The sequence below is a fragment of the Gossypium arboreum genome, chromosome 11 (assembly GCF_025698485.1).
Source record: "Gossypium arboreum isolate Shixiya-1 chromosome 11, ASM2569848v2, whole genome shotgun sequence".
In the NCBI taxonomy this organism is placed as follows: Eukaryota; Viridiplantae; Streptophyta; class Magnoliopsida; order Malvales; family Malvaceae; genus Gossypium; species Gossypium arboreum.
Genome location: NC_069080.1, coordinates 2601125 through 2623634, shown reverse-complemented (window position 1 = coordinate 2623634; position 22510 = coordinate 2601125). Strand labels below are relative to the sequence as shown.

General features: G+C 33.5%; 4 protein-coding genes across 4 annotated transcripts; 2 read left to right on the top strand and 2 right to left on the bottom strand.

The window, feature by feature from the left end:
* The first annotated feature begins 467 nt into the window (after positions 1–467).
* Positions 468–1386, top strand: LOC108463303 (uncharacterized). Its single transcript, XM_017763253.2, has one exon. It carries the CDS (start codon positions 537–539, stop codon positions 1185–1187), a length of 651 nt encoding a protein of 216 aa, XP_017618742.1. The 5' UTR covers positions 468–536; the 3' UTR covers positions 1188–1386.
* Positions 1387–7549: 6163 nt separating this feature from the next.
* Positions 7550–9179, top strand: LOC108463202 (glycine-rich cell wall structural protein 1.8-like). Its single transcript, XM_017763141.2, has one exon. It carries the CDS (start codon positions 7606–7608, stop codon positions 8914–8916), a length of 1311 nt encoding a protein of 436 aa, XP_017618630.2. The 5' UTR covers positions 7550–7605; the 3' UTR covers positions 8917–9179.
* A 623-nt stretch (positions 9180–9802) lies between these two features.
* LOC108461289 (ubiquitin carboxyl-terminal hydrolase 20-like) lies at positions 9803–13628 on the bottom strand. Its single transcript, XM_017761088.2, has 8 exons — positions 12823–13628; positions 12605–12728; positions 12406–12516; positions 12020–12183; positions 11584–11922; positions 11272–11394; positions 10444–10951; positions 9803–10360 (listed from the first exon to the last, which is right to left on the bottom strand). The coding sequence occupies exons 1-8, from the start codon at positions 13279–13281 to the stop codon at positions 10089–10091; spliced, it is 2100 nt and encodes a 699-aa protein (XP_017616577.1). The 5' UTR covers positions 13282–13628; the 3' UTR covers positions 9803–10088.
* A 1457-nt stretch (positions 13629–15085) lies between these two features.
* On the bottom strand, positions 15086–18531 carry LOC108464153 (probable ADP-ribosylation factor GTPase-activating protein AGD8). The gene is made up of 7 exons (XM_017764277.2): positions 18094–18531; positions 17837–17955; positions 16957–17392; positions 16575–16841; positions 15878–16003; positions 15480–15578; positions 15086–15342 (listed from the first exon to the last, which is right to left on the bottom strand). The coding sequence occupies exons 1-7, from the start codon at positions 18163–18165 to the stop codon at positions 15235–15237; spliced, it is 1227 nt and encodes a 408-aa protein (XP_017619766.1). The 5' UTR covers positions 18166–18531; the 3' UTR covers positions 15086–15234.
* Positions 18532–22510: the final 3979 nt, after the last annotated feature.

Sequence of the window (22510 nt, the reverse complement as noted above, 5' to 3'; positions counted from 1 at the left end):
TTTCATATATAAAACAAATTAAAAATGATTGAAATCAGACTATTTACAAATTTTTTTTAATAATCTAATTATAAGTTTTGATTATATATGCTCTTTTAACATAATGTCTAGAACTATTTATAACCTCTCTAACTCATAAATAGGAGGATAATGCGCTTTAATACACTCGAACCTACATCCTTTTATATCAATAATAATGTCCATACTAATTGAGTTAAAATTTAATTAACTGTAATTTACAAAGTTTAACCCTGCTTAACAGTTATTCTGATATAATATGAATGACATTATCAACAGAAATAATTATAAATGTACCATCTCAAATTCTTAGAAAATAACTTCAAATTCTAGTACCAAAACGCACCGTTCAGTTCCCCTCCCAAGTACCACGGTTAAAATTTTAACCGCCATGGAAGTAACCATAGTTAATTCATCCGCCTCAAATACACCTCCACCTTTTTAAAAAGCTCACCCTCCCAAAAAACCACAAAGAAAACTGCGGGTGATACCTTCAGTACTTTAACTGAAAAAAAAAAATGGCGTTTTACGTGGACGAAGAAGAGGTCTGGAAATGTCCAAAGCATCCATCGAAACGTCGCCGTAGTGGAATCTGTCCGTTTTGCCTCCGAGACAAGCTCGCTTCTCTCTGTCCCGACTGCGCCCACTCCCGTCCTTGCGCGTGTAGTGCCACCTCTTCCTCTTCTTCCTCATCTTCTTCTTTCTATCGTTTCTCGATTCCTGCTGCCGATGATAACTCCGGTACCGGAAGTTTCGGACGCTGTTCTAATCTTACCGGAAGAGAACCTACGTTCCCACGATCGAGATCCCTAGCGGTTCGTTTCCTCTTATCGAAACCTGAGCGTTTAAGCGAAAAGAACGAGTCGGCGAGTGGTAAGTGCAAGACGCCGTCATTTTGGTCGATGTTTAAAGCCAGCAATAAGAGCAAGCGATACGAGAGTGAAGATTGTCGAAGAGAAGAAGAGAAAGCGAGAATAGCAGAGGAAGAACGGATGAGGATGATGAGGAAGTCGAGGTCTGTTTTGGTGACGTCACATTCCGGTATCGGAATATCGAAATTATCGCCGTCTACGAAAGCAAAGAGCTGGTATTTCCCGAGTCCGATGAAGGTCTTCAGGCAAACAAGGGGATTGGTTTTCCAAGAACGCTCTCCTTTGTATCGAGGGTGATTGTTTCTATTAGTTATTTTTATTCTTAAATCATTTGTATAATAATAACTAAATATATTTTTTAAGATTAACTACAGAATGAACAAAAATATGATTTTTTTTTTTAGATATTAAACATTTTGGAATTTGAGGTTCTTGTTATTGATTGAATAGGATGTTTGATATGAGTAAGAATTTCTATTTTCTTTTTGTGTTTTAATCTATGAATTTGGGCAAATTTTCTGGAATTAAACTCAAAAATTATTTGAGCTCTTATCTAACCAAAGAAGATATGAATTTGAGTTATATGTATATAACTAATTTGTTGTAAATAAAGAATAAAGTAATTTCTCTTTTATTTATGTATGTAAAAATTTATATAACAAATTTTTTTAAAATTATTATATATAAAAAAAATTTATTTAGCTTAATTTTTATGGACTTTTATCTATATTTCCAGTTATCAACTCTGAATAAAATAATATCTGTTAAATTTGATATTTCCAGACTTTGATAAACAAAAAGCAATGATGAGTTGGATTTTCCAATCAGTGCAATATGATTTTTTTTTAAAAGCTATCTATATTTTTATGTTTAATTGTAGGTCCAAAGTACTGAATTCTATAGTCAAACTTATAATGTTTGATTAATTAAATCTTTCATTGGAACTTTTTAAAAGCAATAATATTATTGCAAAATTCCCTACAACTACCTTTTATCAACTTGTTACAATCATTAAGTTCGATTGTTGGTTTTTGAACTTATTAAAGTACAATAATTGTGTTTGGATATAAAATTCGAGTCATTTATTAAACATAATTATGTATCTTCTGCTAGTAATATCACAAGAGAGATAATATCGAGAATGAAACTCTTCACCTTACAGATGGGGGCGAGATCCCGGATTAGCTTTGGTTGCAATAGTGGCAAGAGATGATGTTGGTAGATAGTTTGAGGGAGTTGGGAGAAATATTGGCAGATGTAATATTGAGTAGGCTGAACTTTGGATTCGTGAACAGTTGAATAGGTTTCAAGAGATTAACGGGTGGTCATACAAAAAAGTTTACAGTACATATTTTAACTAGAATAATAAGAAATATCTTTTATCGTCTTAAAATCTTTAAGGAGATTTTAATAAAAATTATTGAGAAAATTCGAATAAATGGTAATCTCATTTGTAATAACACATGCATAAATGATTGATATCTATATTTAAAAAATAAATAAACATTGCGATTTTAGAAATATTTTTAATCATTAACTAAATTTTAAACAATCGTTCATTTGAACATCTGTGAATAAAGAGGGTATAAAAAGTTGAGAAACCGGTGAGTGTGTTTGGATTCAGAATCTGAAACCATGATCTCAATTCCAAAGACAGCAATATTATATACAAATACATAGAACCTTATCACAATTCACATGCCATGATCTGAATCTCAATGGAATAATATCTGAACCCCAACTTGTGAAGAATAGATCCCTTTTTGACCACTTTTTAGTTGTGCAGGTGGATCAAAGACTTGAATGAGTGTATCCCTTTGTTGTTAATTATTTTGACAGTAAAGATTCTGAAACCAACTGTTTAAAATCTTCTCCCTACCTATTTTTAAAACTCCCCCTTATTCTTTTTTTCTTTATAGTAATAAATTTTGTGGTCTGTGATCCCTAGTGTTCGCCTGTCACAACCGCTTCCACTATTTTCAGGTTTAGTTGAATCAGATTTTGTTTTGATATAAAAAAAATTTCAATGTTATTTTTTCGTCTAGAAAACTTAAATTTAGACAGTACACAATCTTGATCTCTTTCTCATTCGATCCCATGAGTATTATAAATACAACTTCGCATTGTGTAAAATATGTTATTCTTTTATTAAATTAGCTTTTGTCTATGATTTAATGTCAATTTGAAATCATGAGATGTATTATGGGTGATATTCATCTTATTCTTTAATTATATTATTAGGGTTTTCATCTTTATTTATAAGAATGAAATATATTTTATAATTAATTATTTATCTCTTTGAAAACATATTATGAAAGAATTAATAACTTTTAGATACAGTTCTTTTTTTTCTCGGGCCGGGGTGTTTTAATTATTTGACAGGCACAGCATAGAATCCTTTCTTACAAGACAAGAGCTAAGCCATTTGTTGAGTTACAGTATTTTTCCACGGTGGCCAGAAATAAATTATCCTTGTCTTTTCTCTTTGAAATATTTTGCTAAGGCTGGGACAGAGAATCTTGGTTCTTGTATGTTTGACACGTAGGGACTAAGTCCTTCATTCATGGATATTATTAATAATAAATGATTATTCAAATTCAACTAGAAATTAAAAGGGAGTTTGACAGTCTCATATATCCAAATTGGCATGGTGGAGGAGTTACTAAGTCAGTCGGCTGTTTGGGGAGCTGGACTCGAGCCATCTTTTCCTGCATGGGATTTGAACAGCGTACTTTCCATTCATTTCTCCTTATAGGGTATAGATGCTGTACTGAAAATCAGAATGATTTACACATTTTTATATCACTTACATAAAACCTTAAAGTACAAGTGTTTCTCATTATTTATATTCCTTGCATGTACTATATGGTATTGTTGGAATCCAGGCAAATTGAGAGAAAGAGAAAGAACCCTAGCTATATAATATCATCTTCTTCTTCTTCTGTTTTGTGAGAAACAGAACATGGAGCAAGTCATGTGGGGGGAGATGTCCCACGTTGAACATGGATGTGTCGTTTTGGTATTTGGTGCATTGCAATTTGCCTTTGGTTGCTTCCTTTTTCATTGGATGTTTCAATTCAGACATCTAAATCGCTTTCTCCCATTTTTGTTCTCTTTTTTTTTTTTTTTAACAAATTTTAGCGATGGATATACGCACACGAACGCCATTTTAAAACAACCAAGAGTTGGAAGAGGCGGAGGATAGCTATTAGGTGAAGCCAAAGTAATTATTTAATAATTTATGAAAAATGTGGCAAATGCTAAGCTCTCATTTCAAGTGATATAAACCAAAAAAAATTGTCCATGGAGAAGATTTAAACATATTAAATTTAAAGTAAAGATTATTTGTTTTTATAGTTTGAGTATAATTTTATTTGGATCGGTCATAGTGTTTAAATAAAACCCTTTCAATAATGTCGACTTTTAAATTTAAACTTAAACTAAATACTCGAGAAAAAAAAATTCCACTTTTACTTCTTCTAGCTACTTTATAATTTTAGTATTGTGTTTTCATTGTTGATTTTCGAGTGCAAACAAGAACTGAAGATTTTGGTTATGATTTGAGGACGAAATGGCAACTTGACCAACCATTCCCTCAAAATGCATGTATTTAAGGTGAATATGTCACTTGCCTATATGGGTATATGGCCATCGTAGAGTTTGGTTTTTTAAGATTTATTTGCCATTTGATGTTCCCTTCTGAGGCAAAAATAAATTATAAATGTGTGCTATTAAAATAAAATTTTTATATTAATTTATATTTTTATAATTTTTAAAAGTTAATTAAAGTATTTTTACCAATTTTGGAAGCCAAAGTTACTTATAACCATCCTCAAGCTCAGTCACTACTTGTTCCCAAGTAAAAGAATAAAGTGATGATTAAATTGATTAAGTTACTTATTTATCTATTCAAACAGTTTTTATTAAATTCAACAGATATTTTATTCTTAAAACCTATGAAACCATAATCCATTACAAACTGAGCTTGAATGAATAAATTGTGGTAGCAGCAGATGATATAATGCAGCTGTTGAGCTATCAAATCAAACAGCGAACATAACAAGCATTCCCCTCATGCCCTATTGCTTCATACGCAAAACTAATAATAATAAGGCGAATCTTTTGGCAGTGAACCAACGAAACTATGTGGGTTTCACCGTGGAGTCCCACCACAAATGCATTGCTGCTTAAAGCTGATTTCGAGTATACGTGTTTCATGTAGGATATATATATAGGATGAATACACACTCTTGCTTGATTTCTCAACACGATAAAAAGTGAAGTAAATTATTACTAGGAATGTTATCTATCTTACACATATCCAATAGGGACCCCCACCCCTAGTTGTCCAATCTTTCCAAGGTATTTTAGTTTATAACGTACCTTTGATGGCAGCAAGTGTTCCTCGGGAACGAAGCCTTACATGATTTTTGGATAAAGAACCGAATAAAACTCATATATAACATACTTACATAATAAGATTTAAAATTAGATATCCGAAAACACAAAAATTGGGCGCACTTTGCTTATGGTTATGGACCCAATGGGTTTTCTTTTTCTAAAGCTTTAATTGGATTTATGTCTGATTTTTTTTTCTTTTTGTTAATTTGAAACCTTGGGCTTTGATAGTTAATTCTCAAAATTATGTTTATCTTTATGTTCCTGCTAATGCAAAAAATAAAAATAAAAATTGAGAAATGAAAGAGATATATATGTTCTTTTTACTCGTTTGTGCTGTTATAATATCATATACGGCAAGACAAGTACTTCAAAGAAGTATTTAAATTAAAAATTCGATCATATGTTTCACATTGATTACGAAGGGTGAAGTAAAAAATTTTATGTTAAATAGTTGACGCTAAAAAAAAATTACCCTTATCGAGACATTTTCCAAAGGATTTTATCTACAATATTGGGTTTGAATTGGATCGGGAAAAGGCCAAAGAGAGGGCCAATTTAATGAAACTAAAGAACATAGAAAAGAAAGAAAGAAAAAAACATAGAAAAACATCCTGTATGTGTTACAGACGTCAGAGATGATGTAGTTTTAGAGAATGCATTGATATCCACTAAGGCAAGCAAATGGAGATGGACAGTGGACCCTCACTTATTGAGGGAATGCCAAAGGGAAGGGACGGTGGGTGTGCTCTTTGCATTGCATGTGGTTCTTCCACTACTCTCTCTCTTTCGTTCATGCATGCGCTATTGCAATGTTAAAAAGTAAGAAGAGCCTCTATCTTTGAAATCAAGCAAAAGGTTTCAGACCTGAAAATTAATGAGTTAACGATGGGTTCACTTAACATTGATTCTTCGTTTTGGTAATGGAAAATCAATGAATGCTAATCTTTGAAATCTATGTTTTGAAGTGGGATCAAATGTCAATACTATACAAAATCTATTCCCTTATTAAGATTTGCTTAGAATATGGTGGACGATATAACATCACTCTCCACCATGCTAATTTAAGGCACTTTCTTTCTACCCCTACTAATTAAACTATGGTACGATGAAATTAGCACGATGATATTTTTTTTTGTTAATTTGACTCTCATTATTTTAAAAAAGAAGAAGATAAATTTGATTATTAACTTTTCAAAAAGAGTTTAATTATTGTTGTTTTAACAAAAATCTTGATGAGCGATAGTTTACATGGCAATCTACGTGTACTTTACACTTTTTTAGTTATTTTATTTTAAATATTTTAATTTTAAAATTACTTGTTAATGTGACATATAAGATAAATAGTGTTATGTTTGTTTAAAGTACATCTAAACTATCATATGGCTTACTGTACCAATATTGTTAAAAATTAATGTTTTAGTCAAGATTTTCATTAAAAAATAGTTTGATTCTTTTTATTTTAAAAGATCAAAAATCAAATTTGACTACAATAAAAATAAAAGAATAAATTAACAAAACATAACTATTAAGAACTAAATTAATCATTATACTTTAAACCATACATGCCTCTCTTCCTTTTGAAAGGTCGTAATTGTAGTTATTTTTCTAACACTTTTTTTTCCCCAATTGAGATAATTTGGTGGATTTTCAAAAGTGGTGGGTGCCTCTCTAACTAGGATAGGCCAATTTAGAGAAGGTGGTCGATTATCATATAATATGCAATTATTAATCAACTTTAGTAAGATTACAACAGTAAATGCAAACATTTCCTCAAGCTGAAGTCATTGGAATCGGCCTATCATGGTTATGCCACCAACATGAAATAGTTTTAGAGCCTATTCAATGATAAATCACATCTGCATTATTTGTAGATATTTATATTACTTATATTTCCAAAACGGGGACTAATATAAAAGTAATTTCTAACAGGCTCATAATTGTATATATGTATATACATTATCCATTGGTCTGACTCATAGATCCATCATTCTGAAGGATAAAAAGATTATGTTTGGAGGCTTCATTTACTTAAATAAAGTGTGGAAATGCATGTTGTTAGGTTTAAGTTTAAGCAAATGTGGGCGCCAGCAAAAGCACACTAGGGATTCTAGTGTGAGTTTAAACTTGTGTCTTACTTACGACTGAACCAAGTTGTGGTGGCATCCCACAACTTTTCTTTTGCATGTGCTAGTTCTTATCCCTTTTTTTGGATGCAGCATATGAGTATTTGGTTTTCAAGGCTTCAATCCAATCCCTATATATACCCACCTTCACTTGGTTTGTAAACCAAGGTTGTGAGCTTTGAAGTGCTCAAATGGCTATGCATAAGGTGTTTGGTGCGGTTTTATTTGTGTTATTAGGTGTAGGCATCTGTTCTGCAACTAGAGCTCTACTCACTCTAAATGAGGTAGGTTCTCACCTACCAGGTATTGGTCATGGTGGTGCCACCATTGGTGTATATGGTGGTGTTGGGCTCGGTGGAGGAGGTGGAGGCGGTTCAGGAGGTGGTGGTGGTTCTGCGGTTGTAGGAGGAGGTGCTAGTGCTGGATATGGAGGTGGTGGTGGTAGTGGAGAAGGTGGTGGTGTTGGAAATGGAGGTGCTGGTGGACATGGAGGTGGTAGTGGTAGTGGTGGAGGCGGAGGTAGTGCAGGTGGATATGGAAGTGGAGTTGGTGAAGGAGGTGGAGCTGGTAGTGGTGCCGGATATGGAGGAGCAGGTGGACATGGAGGAGGAGGAGGTGGTGGTAATGGTGGTGGCGGAGGTAGTGCAGGTGGAGCTTCTGGGTATGGAAGTGGAGGTGGTGAAGGAGGTGGAGCTGGTAGTGGAGCTGGAAATGGAGGAGGTGGTGGAGGTGGAGGTAAGGGTGGTGGCGGAGGTGGCGGTAGTGCCGGTGGAGCTGGAGGATATGGAAGTGGAAGCGGAAGTGGAAGTGGAGAAGGTGGTGGAGCTGGTAATGGTGGTGGTGGACATGGAGGTGGTGGAGGTGGTGGTAGCGGTGGTGGTGGTGGAGGCGGAGCTGGAGGATATGGAAGTGGTGGTAATGGTGGTGGCGGAGGTAGTGCAGGTGGAGCTTCTGGGTATGGAAGTGGAGGTGGTGAAGGAGGTGGAGCTGGTAGTGGAGCTGGAAATGGAGGAGGTGGTGGAGGTGGAGGTAAGGGTGGTGGCGGAGGTGGCGGTAGTGCCGGTGGAGCTGGAGGATATGGAAGTGGAAGCGGAAGTGGAAGTGGAGAAGGTGGTGGAGCTGGTAATGGTGGTGGTGGACATGGAGGTGGTGGAGGTGGTGGTAGCGGTGGTGGTGGTGGAGGCGGAGCTGGAGGATATGGAAGTGGAAGTGGAAGTGGAAGTGGTGAAGGTGGTGGAGCTGGTAAGGGTGGTGGACATGGAGGTGGTGGAGGTGGTGGTAGTGGTGGTGGTGGTGGAGGTGGAGCTGGAGGATATGGAGGTGGAAGTGGAGGAGGAAGTGGCTCTGGGTATGGTTCTGGCAATGGTGGTTCTGGAGGTGGTGGTGGTAGTGGTGGCGGTGGTGGTGGTGGAGGGGCACATGGAGGTGGATATGGTAGTGGGGAAGGAGTCGGGGAAGGTTCTGGTGGTGGCGGCTCCAGTGCAAGAGGTGCACATGAATGAAGATATAAAAGTGGTGGTGGAAGTAGCAAAGATGATGGCCATACTAGCTATGCCCCTTGAAAGCACCTTACTATCACTAGTACTCTACACTAAGATTATGAATTTTCTTATCGCAAGTAATAACAAAAATAAGGTTAATTTAGGTAAGAAAATCAAAATGCTCAAAAGCATTGCTAGAGATTATGGAAGTCAAATGAATGGCTTTAGGAATTGTATGAAATGAAATTCATATTCTATACCATATAAATATATATATATATAAAGTTCATATGGTTTTAGCAAAGCTTAAATTTTATTTGATATACACATATTTAAAATTTAAACATGTGAATGATATTAGGAAGCAACATCATAAAATCAATAACACAAATTTCGTAACCCATTAATATAATATCATCTGTTTTTTGGATAGTGTACCAATAAAATGGAAAACCAAAAATAAATATTTTAAAATATTTTGTTTAATCTTAATTACAAAATATAAAAGTTAATTTCACAAACATTTCCAAATTATAACTCTTACTCTTAAATCATTTTAAGTACTACCTCAATCCTCAAACTGTGCACCATCCACCGCTCTAAATTGAGATGTCTAGAGAAATTAACTTGAAGAGAAAGTTAGATTATACTTTTCATTATCCAAGTTTGGCTAAATCTTTTACTATCTAAAGTTGGCTTGATTAGACAATAAAGAATTTTAAGTACAAAAATAATTAATATTTGTTATCAATATCTCAAAAGAATAAAATTAGTTTAAATATCATAAGTAAAGTCACATGTAATTATATGAGATATTCTAATAATTTAACTTTCTTTTTTTCTTTTTTTTGGTTATGAATATATAATGAAAAATATTAATATCAAAATTAAGGTAAATATAAGCCCATTTAATTAATTAAAAAAGCCAATAAAATGAAAGAGATTTAAACTAAAAATACTAAAAAATATTTTAGTTTCTTAACTAACAAAACCTAACATATAAAAAAGAAAAACCCATATCTAATATTTACTTCCCCAAACAATATCCTAGATTTACAATTTCCCTCAAGTTAAAAAAGTAAACCAGGAATGAGTATATCAACCCTGTTCAGCACAATAGATACGAGCTCAGCCGTTTGTCGTGGCCAAAACCAACCCATTAGATTTTAAGCAAAAAAAGGCACACAAACTGATCAACGCGAGACAGGAACCGGGTGCATAAGGTTCTGGTTATGCTTGGTCCTAGGGCTCACCCGTTTGCAAGGAGACGATCCCATTCTTTTCTTCATTTTACCTGTTTGTGGAGACAGTAGAGCCATAAGTTTCGCGCCTCGTGCACTAGGCATCTTTTTGGCATATCGCATTGCTTCAATTCTTCCTTGATCCATCTCAGGTGTCTTGTTTACTGCTCTTCTACAAACACCACCTCGTTTCTCCTCTTTCAAATGAGTTTGTGGACCGCATCCTGAAATGTAAAGCATATAATTGTGTCATGTTATCCTAGAAATGAGCACGTTATGGAACTTAATATTTAAGGCATTCTTTTACCTGAAATGTTCCTATCACAATTGTCTGGGGATAGCGATCTGGATGGCATTATAGGGGAACCACAGTCATTTGTAGCTTCATCAGAACAATTAATTGACCTCAATGGTGGAATAGAAGCATCTGTCATAGGGTCATCATCTATAGGGTTAATGGACTTTGATACATGAAATTCTGATTCATTTGCAGGCACCCCAGAAATTCCATCAGCAACAACACAGGGTTCATCAACCCTAACTTCAAACTGTGAATCGCAAGAGAATTGAGTTGAAGCTCTATCAGCAACATCTTTAGTTTCATTGGCGCTGCAATTGGCACTCTTTTCCACCTCAAGATTGGAGGCAAAGTCTATGTCATCTAAAACAGACTTTGGTGAAGAATCAGAAATTCCAGGGTCTGCAGAAGGCTTTTGCACTTCTATTGCAGTTGAAAACCAAGGTATACCCTGTTTAGCATAGAGCAAAATGTAGGCTTCCTGGGACAGCACAGCTTCTTCTTCAACACAAGTAACCTACAAAAGACAGAACATGACCATTATGCACCATTATTCTAAGTACCATCAAAATGTTACCAAGCGTATCACAAGTTGACACCTAAATTTCAAACTTACGATTGCAATATCAGTGAAATTATCAGATCCAAATGCTTGAAGAACAAGCAAAATATTTAAAGCAGTGGGGAAACAGAACCCTTTGTCAGGTATCCTTCATAAGCAAGAAACTTTCAACAAGAAACACATTGTATCCAGTTCAGAAACGTGATATGTTAGTAACTATCCCTGGTAAAAACCAGAATGCACATTAAAATGTGAACAAATTCATCAACGCTTACCCTTGAATCATTCATCTTATGCCACATATTAGGAGAGGATCGAATGTAGCAAACATAGTGTCCAGAAGTAGGTCTGAATCCAGAATGTTTTACAACTGCAAATAGTTGATACCTCAGTTCCTCCTATTGCAAAAAGGATAACAAATGAAATAAGTTCAATAATCATGCATTAAACATAAATTTTGTCTTGTCTAATATGCTCACAAAAACAATATAAGACCATATAAACCCACTACTAAGTATAACATCAAAAAATCATTTTTGCATTAGTCAAGTGATTTTGTAGATGGTAGCAACGAAGGTGATACTCACATTATTTCTCTCATTGCCAACAGCATAAGGCTGCAAATCCAGCTCCAATGGGAAGTCAACATGCTTGTCAATCTTCTCAATATAGGTCCCTTCAGTCTTAAATCTTTTCAAATGGAATGTTGCAACTGAAGGAGCTTGATCCAGCATGAGCTGTTTCTCTACCGACACCTGTTCTTTACAATTCTCACACCTATAATTCAATTGCAAATCTTCTATCTTTTCCACTTTGGTGAAAGATTCCAAGGCAGTCAACAAAGAGTCCGCATCTTCAATTTCCAAACTCAAATCATTCAAAGGCTCATAAGTGCTTGAAACATGACCACAATTGCAACAACATAGCTGAAACAATAAAAGTCTAAGATGTTCAATAAGAGAGTAAAAACAAATGTTTATATGTAAACGAATAATAAACAAGACCAAATTGTATCATTCATACTCTGCTAACAAGACGACCACCAAAAACCTTCTTAACTAGGCAATCATCAATAGAGGACAAATCATTCTTGAGCTTTGAGCAACAGCTTTCAAGTCTGTCTAACAAGCATTGCAGGAACTCATGAGCATCTTCCTGCTGATATCTTTGGAAAAATGATGAAAAATCTGGTTCCATGTGAGTCAAGAATCACAATTACAAAAACATTAATTTTTTTTCTTAATTATACAACTTTCCAAGCACATCAATAGCAAATATGGCAATCTCAACAAATTAAACTAAAGAAAAATACAACCAAAATTTACTAAAATTTCAATTATGGACCAGAACCCATCAATACAAATTCAATTATAAATTAATCAAGCTAATAATAACCAAATAAAGGATACAGTTCAAATTGTCAAAAATTTTGGTAGGCGAAACGACCCCTCCAGATGAATGTAGTGAAAGCTCAATGTGATCTCGAACAACACAAAGCAAACAAAAACTCTCCATATCACCTAATATCCCGGCAAAAAACAAAAATAGTGAGAAACCCCGAAAAGGAAATCAATAAAAAAAACAGAGGCTGAAAGCAAAGATTCTTACGATCACAAGGCTTCTCATGATGATTCAATGATCGAAGACCCAAAACAAAAGGAACAGTGTGGGTAAAACATTGCAACACGGCATTGATAAAACATGTATTACCCAAATTTTCCAGCCCTGCACCCTACATAACCATTACCGAAAAATTGAATCACTTAGAATTATTATTCCAATTAAAAGTAAAAATAAACTCCAAAATGTTAAAAGTAAAAACATACCACACCGGTCGGTTTATCTTCGTTTCTAGAAGTCTCTTTAGGAGACCAGTGCTTTGACCATGAATGGGTCCATGACGAATACCCAGATCCAGGGGATTTGAATTCGTTGTCTCTGCGAGAATAGTTGTAAGGAGAATTATGGCCACCGTGAGTCCATCTCTCGTCTTCTTCTTCCTCTTGCGGACAGTTTTCAGGTTCCTTAGACGGCTCAGATTCAGTAGAAGAAGCCAGTGGCTGCGAAGGACCGGCGGCGGTTTCTTCTTCGATGGGATTTTCCATGGCTTCAGTACCAATAGAATCAACGGCCATTGGAGAAACAGATGAAGACCCAGACAAAGAATCGGGAACCAATGGCAAAACTCGACGGAATCCATCAACATGCTCCTGAGAAACGATAGATTCTGAAGGAGGTAGATCGGCTGTCATTAGGGTTTGAGGAAAAGATGTTTGGACTTCCATATTTTGGAAGATTGGGAAAAAAAAAAGTTAGAAGCAAAAGAAGGATTGGAGGGCAATAAATTTATATTCTGGAACACAGGAAGACTCAAAATCTTATTTGTTCTGAGAGGAAAAAAATTTTAAAATTGAAGAGGGAAAACTGGGAGGAGGGAAAAAGGGAAAAAGGGATTTTTCATAAAACCATTTTCTAAAGGGGGTTTTGAAATGGGAGGGAAAACTAAGCCGCCATTAATTTGGATTATTTTCAGAGGTTTTTTTCACACATTGAGTTGACTGCTAATGCTATGAGAGAAGTTTGTTTTCTTTTACCTAAGGAGAAAAGTAAAAGTAATTAGAACTGTTCGGCTTAGGCTACAAGATCCGGTCCAACCTTACTCTTTTGTACGTTTTTTTTTTCTTTTAAATTTGGGTAAACTGCATCTAAGATCATTGAATGATTAATAAGTTTATGTTTCGATCATATAACTTTAAAAGGTTACAAAATTATCAAAAAATTATTTAAAAAAATTTATTTAAGTCACTGACTTGCTAAAATTATTGTTGTATGGCCTTCTCTGTTCTCACCTTCCACACCAATCAAGAGGGTAAACTTTCCCTCCTCTTCTATAATTTACTCTTTTTAATGAAACAACATTGAATATTGTGAAATTGTAAATTAAATTTCAAACTTTTTTCTATGATATTTGACATTGACCATTAGATCAACTTATATTTGAGATATGATATTCTACTCGTTGATGGATACTATTCCATTTTACCAATCATCGAATCGTCGCTCAAATATTGTCAACTAGACTTTAGAAAAAGGACTTAATAGTCTATTGGCTTAAATGAAAACATTTGTTGAAGTTGAGTGACCAAAATGTAAATTTACTAAAAATTTAGTGACCTTGGGGGCAGTTTATCGTTTAATTTTTATATAAATTGTTAATCAATTTCTCCTTTCTTTTCTTTAAATTTTTTTGGGTGAAAATTGTTGTTTTTTCTCTAATATTACCCATATTTTTCCTATTTAATTAAATAATATATGGACTAATATGGAGTCAAAACAAAAGTTATAGATTTAATATTAAAATTAATAAAAACTATTTTCTTTGAGGAGAAAAACGATTTTTATGTTTATACGAATTTGATTCACAATTAATTCATAATAATTAAATTTAAAGACCCAATACGTTTTCAATTATATTTCCATTCTTAAAAAAAATGAAAATATTTTGAATTTTCCTTCTTTGGATTAAGCAAGAAAAATCGAAACCGACCTGGATCGAAGTATTTAAATGACTTATTAAATATAAGTTTAAAATCTAATATTAACAAAAAGTTAAACAAAATCGAATCCAATTATAGTGAACGTTTTAAAAATACAGAAAAAACCCGAATTAACCAATATCACCCTATCTAAAGCTTGGAGACTAGAAGGAAAAAGAAAAAGTTATGCTTCAAATTCCTTTTGTTGGTTTTCAAAAAGCCCCAAAATCCAATCCCAAAAATATCTTAGGCCCAAATACAATTCAGTTTTTCTTTTATGTTTATATGATATATATAATGTATTGCAGCAAAGTAGCATCTAGACATCTAATCTTTCGTAACAATGATTTCAAGCAAAGCAATGATAAACAAAAAAAACTTTTTTCAAAACAAAGCAAGCACTTTCTTTTCCAGCATTTTTCAACTTTAATAGTAAACTGGCCTAATAAACTGGACTGAGTGAACAAAATGCGCTAAAAATTTAAAAAATAAAAAAACCACAAAACACCACTTGTAGCACAAAATTAAGAAAACCATAAAGAAAGCTTGGAGGTTTTTAAAATATTTATTTGTCCCGTGAAAGAATTGTTATTATAAAATGGGTCTACTACATTTCACTACCAAAAGATATTGGCCGGTGATCTAACATAACAAACTCAGATATATATCATATATATAGTTTTTCAAGGCCAGAACACTCCATTACAGGATTCTGTCCTGGAAATCGCTCATAAAAGTGGACGCAAAGGAGCTCAGCTTCTTTCCAGTCTCTCCTGCTATGTTCTTAAGGCTTGAGATATCCTGCTGTGCCTGAAAGTCGAATTTCATATAAAGAAGAAATAGATCAACTTAACAAGATAATGAAACCCAGAACAAAAATACGGATAAGATGAGCTTCCTTGATATCGCACGCACGAATCAAAGTTCAAGCGATTCATGAAGCAAACCTGGAAAGAGAGTCGGTTGATGAGGTCACTAGCAGTTAGGTCAAGAGCATTATCTGCACCTTGACCAAATAGATCAGAGCTGGAGATGGCTGTTGAGCTCTACAAAAACAATTTGGCTATTAATCTCGGAAAAGCCACATTTCATACATAAACTTTACTGTTCTCACATCCCTTGAACTTAGAAAAGACAAACTATTTCCAATAATGCCTATATATTTTCTGTTAAGGATGAAATATTGAGTGCGGATTCCAAACGTTTGGTGTTTTCTATGGCTACCTCATCATAAGTAAATGATGCCTAATCGCAAATACAAAACAGTTTAAAATTATGTTCTTCTAGGAATCTAATTTTGCTGAACTCTTTCAAGCCTTAAAAAAGAAATAGCAATTGGACATACTGAGAATTTCTGCAAAGTAACTTGAGCTTCATTGTCAGCTGCTCTGGTTTGGTCACCAAAAAATTGGGCTGATGAAATAGATTTAGCATTTGAGAATTTTTTCCTAGCTTCATCAGTTTCCTGAATCTGAAATTAAAATGAAACGATAGAGAAAAAGAAAGTTCAAAAATCAAAAAGAAAAAAAAGAAAAAGATGCAAGCTGAAATAAGAACTAAGATAGAACACTTCAAAGGGGGTAATTATAAATGTTGAAGATAACCATACAACAGTTCTCTCCCATCAAATTCTCGTAAATTAAATTACATGGAAATTTACAATAAGGCAATATGGTCTTCTCAAAGAGTCAATCGATTTCGGATGTACAAGCAATACATCCTAGTAGATTCAAGGTGCTCATAATGTCATGTTAGAAGAAAGTAAAGTTGCTATGTCTTGAATTTTGATTTTCAAGGAATAATGCAACTTCACGTAAGCTCAAAGGTCAAAGGATAACCGAAATAAAATATTGTGTTCAATCTTGATGCCAGACATCCACTTTAAGAAGTTGAAATCCTCTCCAGCAGTAGAGGTTTTGGAATGACCCTTGAGTGACATAAAGAATCATAAAGAGCAGGATGTTCTAAAAGCAAAAGGAGAGAATTCCATCAACCATTTATAAATAAAATATTAAGGTGGTCATCTACAGATGTCATATTACCTGCACTTTTGAGGAATTTGAGCTTGATTTCTTCTGAAAACCACTGTCCATTCCAAATTCCGCAAAGAAGCTTGATGACTTTGGTGGAGCAACATGATTAAGCACTTGTGGGCCACCATGATTCAACTCAGTAGATTGAACATTTTCCACGTACTCAAAACGAGAACGAGATGGAAAAGATGAGCCAGTGGGTGCAATGTCATTAGTTGAGGAAGCAACTGGGACAACTGGTTCTTCAGGCTTCTGTTCGTAGAGATTTTCACTTGGCTACAATTAAAAAAGACCATGTCATTGCATGTAAAGGCATATAAAGCAGTCCCCCCTCCCCCCTTATGAGCATTCTGCTGTTATTGCCTGGCTCACAAAATTAAACAATAAATACCTTATTAGTAAGCTTTCTGGCACCAAGCCCCCCGGTCTTCCCTGTAACCTTTCGGGCACCAAGAGGCTTCTTGACAGCGCTGGTAACAACGGTATGGGAAGCTTTTGGGGCAGCAGAAACTTTGGGTTTTTCTTGACTGCCTAAAGAACTTTCTTTAAGAACTTCATCAATCTTGCTGCCAGAAAATCCATTAGTTGCTGCTGACAATTGAGGAGCAACGGGGGATGAAGGCAAACCAGCATCTTCAGCCATACTTTTAGCCACCTCTTTCGATAGCATTTGCCTATATAAATCAGCAGCTCTTGAAGTATATTTGGCTTCAATTTTGCCTCCATCAGTCCAACCATGTTGCTTAAAGAAAACTTGTGCACGGTTGTTTCCACCATAGATCATCATTTTCAATTGTTCAGGAGACCAAGAGTCTAAATTTGTAGACCTGCATAAAATATACAAAATCTCGAGAACATAAGCAGCAGCAGCTGCATCAAAATATGACGGTATAGGCATTACAAAATCCACCCTAATGTGCATGTCAATGTAAACACCAAAATCTAAAAGACTAGCTATTTTTCTCACTTTAATTCCTACAGTTGCATTTCAGCAGATCCAAAACGAAAGAACATAATCTGCTCAATAGAACCTTTCCATATATAAGTTTATAAAATTTGAGAACAGATTTGACATTTCAATTTTATCCATAAATTTCCTCAGGAAAATAAAAATTGAAAGCACAAAAGAGCCTTTTCTTCCCCTATATATTGAAGATCAAACAAAAATTTCAACCATTTTCAAGCATAATTTGAAAATTTTGGATGCATAATAAATAAAACGCATCAATCAATGTTAAACACGAAAAAGTAAAAAGGATTCGAATTAAAACCTAACAAAGCTGATGTGCACACCGAGACTCCGGTGAACGGCTGAGCAATCGATGCAGAGAAAGATCCCATACGTGACCGACGCCCATGTTGGATTTTTCGCATTACAATCGAAACACATCTACAATATTTTTTTTACAATGCAAATTAGCCGAATTCAAGATGCAGCAACAGAATTTCCAGATCTGAACCAGATCTAAAAACATAATTACAAAAAAGAAAAAAAAATCAAAATTCGAAACACAAAATAGAAACAAACCTTGTTTTCTGATTTTGCTTTCAGCTTTCTGAAAACCGCGTTCTTGTCGCTCAGGCTATCGGACGACGCCATTGATTCCTTTTTCTTTCTTTTTTTTTAGAATTTTAGAAAGAAAATTTTATAATATTTTTCGTTTTTGAAGATGATTTTTTTTTTCCGAAGAGGTGTGGGATCGAACACCTCCTCCGGCTTTGAGATTATGAAAAGAAGAAATCTAGTAGTCTTGAAAAGATGACACCAACTCTGAATTTACAAAATATAAATAAATAAATTTACCATGAACTCACCAATTTATGAGCTGTTGTATTGTATTCTAATAAAATTAATATATGTATTATTTATAAAAATATATATATATATATTTATTAATGTCATAAATTAATCAAATATTAATTCAAATGAAAAAGAACCACTATCTCTCTTCATAATCCTTACATTGTATCAACAAATTTAATACAATTGAAATTAGGACTTATACGAATCAAAAGTTCCTAACCAATCAAATTAAACCTATTTTATTGTTGGAAACAAAATGAAGCTTTGTTAAATACCAAACAAAAAAAAAAAAACAGAAATCAATCAAATATTACACTTCAAATTTATTTTTTTTGGGTAAAATATATTTTGTCTATTTAATCCTGTTAATTTTGAAAGTTAATAACTAGGAAAAGTAATCATAATATTAATATTTTTTATCAACTTTATTAGTATAATAACAAATTAACCCTTAAATTTTACACGTCTTGTCAAAGTTTAATCTTGATTTAACAAATTTAGCTCATAACATTTACATATTCTATCAATTTGGTAATGATTTAAAAATTAAGCCTACAATACAATATTTACACAATATATAAATATTGAAAGTTAAATTTATTATTATACTAATAATTATATAGAATAGATGAAAAACATCAATGTGGTCATTAATTATCCAATTTACTCTATATCTAAATTGAAAAAAGATTTAATTTTGTGATTAATTGGACTTAATTCCTCACATTTTACCATTTTATTAATTGTTCCGTAGCCCAACTGAAAGGGAAGGATGATCCCACGATGGCCGAAGGTTTTTGGGTTCCGGAGTCCGTATTGAGATTATTCAAGGCCCAATTTTAAATACTTTGCTACATTTTTTTTTGTTAAAACTTGCACAAAATTATTGTATTATTTATATATTTAGAATTTAGTCTCTGAATTTTTAATTTTAATTTAAATATTTAAGCTCAATTGATGAATTTAAAAATAGTCTCTCATGATTTTTTTGCTCTTATATTTTTTTTATACTATTTATTTCAATTCATTTTTTCTCAAATTTCTTTTATTTTTTACTTGCTTGAAATTTTACAAGATAGTGTGAACAGTGAATCTTTTGATACTTTCATGTTAGCCTCCCAAATTAGTAACTACTCTTTTTTTTTTCATCATTTATTAATTAATCTCTAGAAAATTAAGATTGTGGCTTTTCTTATGATAGATTAGAATTTTTATGCATGATTTAGTTTTTTTATTTGTTGAATGTTATTGAGATTGTTGATTTTTTATGAAATCCTCACATCGTGATTGAGTAAATATAATTTTAGAGGTTGATTAATACAAATCATTAAAGAAATTAGAATTGATTAATACAAACCCTTGAAGAAATTATGATTTATTAGAAATTTAACATTTTTATTCAAACATTGTTGTTGCTACTGTGATTATTGTGAAGGTTGTGTTTTAAAATTTGATGTATTGCATTCTCATGACACCAAAAAAACACTTCAATGATGATTATTTTTGTGAAAGAAAATTACTAGAGGCATGTTGGCTTCATGAAAATCTTTATGTTTTTAAAGCTTAGATATATTTGTTCTGAATGTTTAACAATAATGAAAAATATTTTATAAAAAAAAATATGTATTAATTATATGACATTTATAAATGTTTTAATTTTTAAAAAAATTAACCCCACAATCTAAAATTTTTAGCTTCACCCTTGAATAGAAGGAGACAATACGCATCAATACAATCAGTGCAAATCGAAATTTTCTCCCTAACAAAAAGTATAATTTTGAAATTTTGATTTATTATCGGAACAAATTATATTAATATGATTGGTATCGGTACAAAATTAACTACTATGAGAGTAAATTACTTGCAAGCAAAAATAAATTCCTTTTCTTCAGTATTATAGTTAACACGCTCTCTCTTATCAAATCCGACCATGAGTAAGGGCAGCCTCAGGAGAAGCTAAAAGCCTTGGTACTCTCAAAAAAAAAAAGTTTAATACCTTCAACAATAATAAAATTACAAATTAATACAATAATAAGCGGAACCTTTTGGGAAAAAATGTGCCATTATTAATCCAGAGCCTTGGTCTGAAATCCATTACAAGAAAATACTTTGAGAAGTCTGTTTTTAAATTCAGAACTAAAATCAATACGATATTGAGAAAAATGATTTGAGGGGTATACTGTGCAAAAAAGGAAATCATATGGGCCTATAAGATTGAAGATAAATGTGCACACGCCCTACAAATGTGATTGGACTTTTAACTTTCAAGGCCCCCTTTTGGTTGAAATTGGGGAGCCACCCCCCATCACTTTGATTTTCCGCACGAAGACAACCAATTAGTAAGCTAAGAAAACGCCTCAAAACTAGGGCAAAGATTCTTTGACAGATGACAATTCACCAAACATGTATTATTTTCACTCCTCTCTCTCTATAAAGCTGCTCTTTGTATGTAGCTTCTAATCTATTACTACAACAAGCACAAAATCTCTTGCATTGGAATTTGGATAGTGTTACTGCCAACTTGGCCACTTGCTTGCTTCCCATACTAAATTGGCCTTTCGCCTAATCAAAAGGAGCCAAGTCGTTTTCCATATACCCTTTGTTTGTCGATTTAGGGTATAGTGAGTGCTCCTTCACATGGCATTTTTTTTATTAAAAAGGGTCAACAATTAAATTGTGATTGTTAACTAAAGTTAGATGACCATCAACAAACACACATGTTTTAAACTTCATAATATACATATTCCATTTGCGTATCGCTATTCAACTTCAAGGGTATGCTATCACTTCTCTTTGTCTTTATAATTTAAAGAACAAAAACAATCGTTATACTTATCATACATACGTGTATAATATATGCTTTGTTAATGCATACAAAAGGTTGTGATGTCTTAAGACAATTCATATGATTGAATGAAGAACCATATTGTGGTCATAGATAAGTGGAGGAGTAATGATGGAGGCTAAGTTAGGTGGGTTACTTGCCTTCTCTCATCAAGGTACTAATTTATATACGAGGGTCTCCTCTTGTTTCGAGATGCCACATGTTGCTCTATGATTAAGGGATTGGTAGTCAAATGGTTTGTCCTAATAGGTCTAAGTAAGGTGGCTTTATGTGTACATGTACTTCTTGAATTAGATAAGGTGATCGGTGAATAAAGCCCGTTGAATGTGATGATAATTGATGTTGATAGATTACAAGGATTGTTCAGGGTAAGGTGTATATTCACAAGTCAAAAGGTTGACTTCGACGGGTAAAAGTATTATGGAGGCCTTTGTATTAGGAGTCTAATTGCATTTTGCTCCCTCTACTAAAAAAATGGGCAAATTAATCCCTATATAAACATTAAATTAAAGAACAAATTGATCATTTTATTAAAAATTTTGTCCATTTGTACTGTTAAAAACTGAGCCTTATACATCAAAGTGAGGTACACGTGGCACATTATATGTAACTATTTGGTTATTCTGTTAATTTAATTTTTAACAACAAAAATGGATGAAATTTTTACAAAAAGGACCAATTTGCTTTTTAATCTAACATATAAGGACTAATTTATACATTTTTTAGTAAAAGAGGGAAAATGTAATTTGTCTCTTAATATAATATAGAGACGTTCAAGATACTTTTATCGACTTCCACAATACCGCCGTTACATTACCTCTATCTTGATGGAGCAAATATTCACAATTAATGCTATGAAAAATGCATCTAAAAATGGTCTAGGGTTTTTCTCTCAAGCATCAATTTATCTCCCAAAAACATAAATTCTATTCCTCCTTGCATATACAACCAAAACCCATACCTGAATTTACCATATAGTTTCCAGGTGTAAGTGATAATGGTTACAAACATTCATTTCAAGGGATCTATCAGAAAAAAAAAAGAAAAGAAAAGAAAGAAACAAAGGGCATTAAAGCAGCAAATCATTGATCATCTCTGCAAGCAATGCTCAAAGTATATTTGAAACTAAAGAAACTAGCATTAACGAACCTTTACTTCATAAAAAAAAATAGCTTTAAAGGAAATGCAGGAACATGAAAGAATGGCTAAACCCTAAGAAAATAGCATAGGAAACCTGATGAGGCATAAATTACTTGGTTCTCGTACAAGATTAGGTGAAATTTCGGTGCCGCCATT

Bases quoted from the DNA above. Each gene is read 5' to 3' on its own strand.
- LOC108463303 (XM_017763253.2), top strand. From the start codon at position 537: ATGGCGTTTTACGTGGACGAAGAAGAGGTCTGGAAATGTCCAAAGCAT.
- LOC108463202 (XM_017763141.2), top strand. From the start codon at position 7,606: ATGGCTATGCATAAGGTGTTTGGTGCGGTTTTATTTGTGTTATTAGGT.
- LOC108461289 (XM_017761088.2), bottom strand. From the start codon at position 13,281: ATGGAAGTCCAAACATCTTTTCCTCAAACCCTAATGACAGCCGATCTA. The intron at 11,923-12,019 runs GTATGAATGATA...TTATTGTTTCAG, and splicing joins GTGGTCGTCTTGTTAGCAGA to CTATGTTGTTGCAATTGTGG. The intron at 11,395-11,583 runs GTGAGTATCACC...TTTTTGCAATAG, and splicing joins TTGGCAATGAGAGAAATAAT to GAGGAACTGAGGTATCAACT.
- LOC108464153 (XM_017764277.2), bottom strand. From the start codon at position 18,165: ATGGCGTCGTCCGATAGCCTGAGCGACAAGAACGCGGTTTTCAGAAAG. The intron at 16,004-16,574 runs GTAATATGACAT...TTTTAATTTCAG, and splicing joins CAAATTCCTCAAAAGTGCAG to ATTCAGGAAACTGATGAAGC. The intron at 15,343-15,479 runs GTTTGCTTCATG...TTCGACTTTCAG, and splicing joins TCAACCGACTCTCTTTCCAG to GCACAGCAGGATATCTCAAG.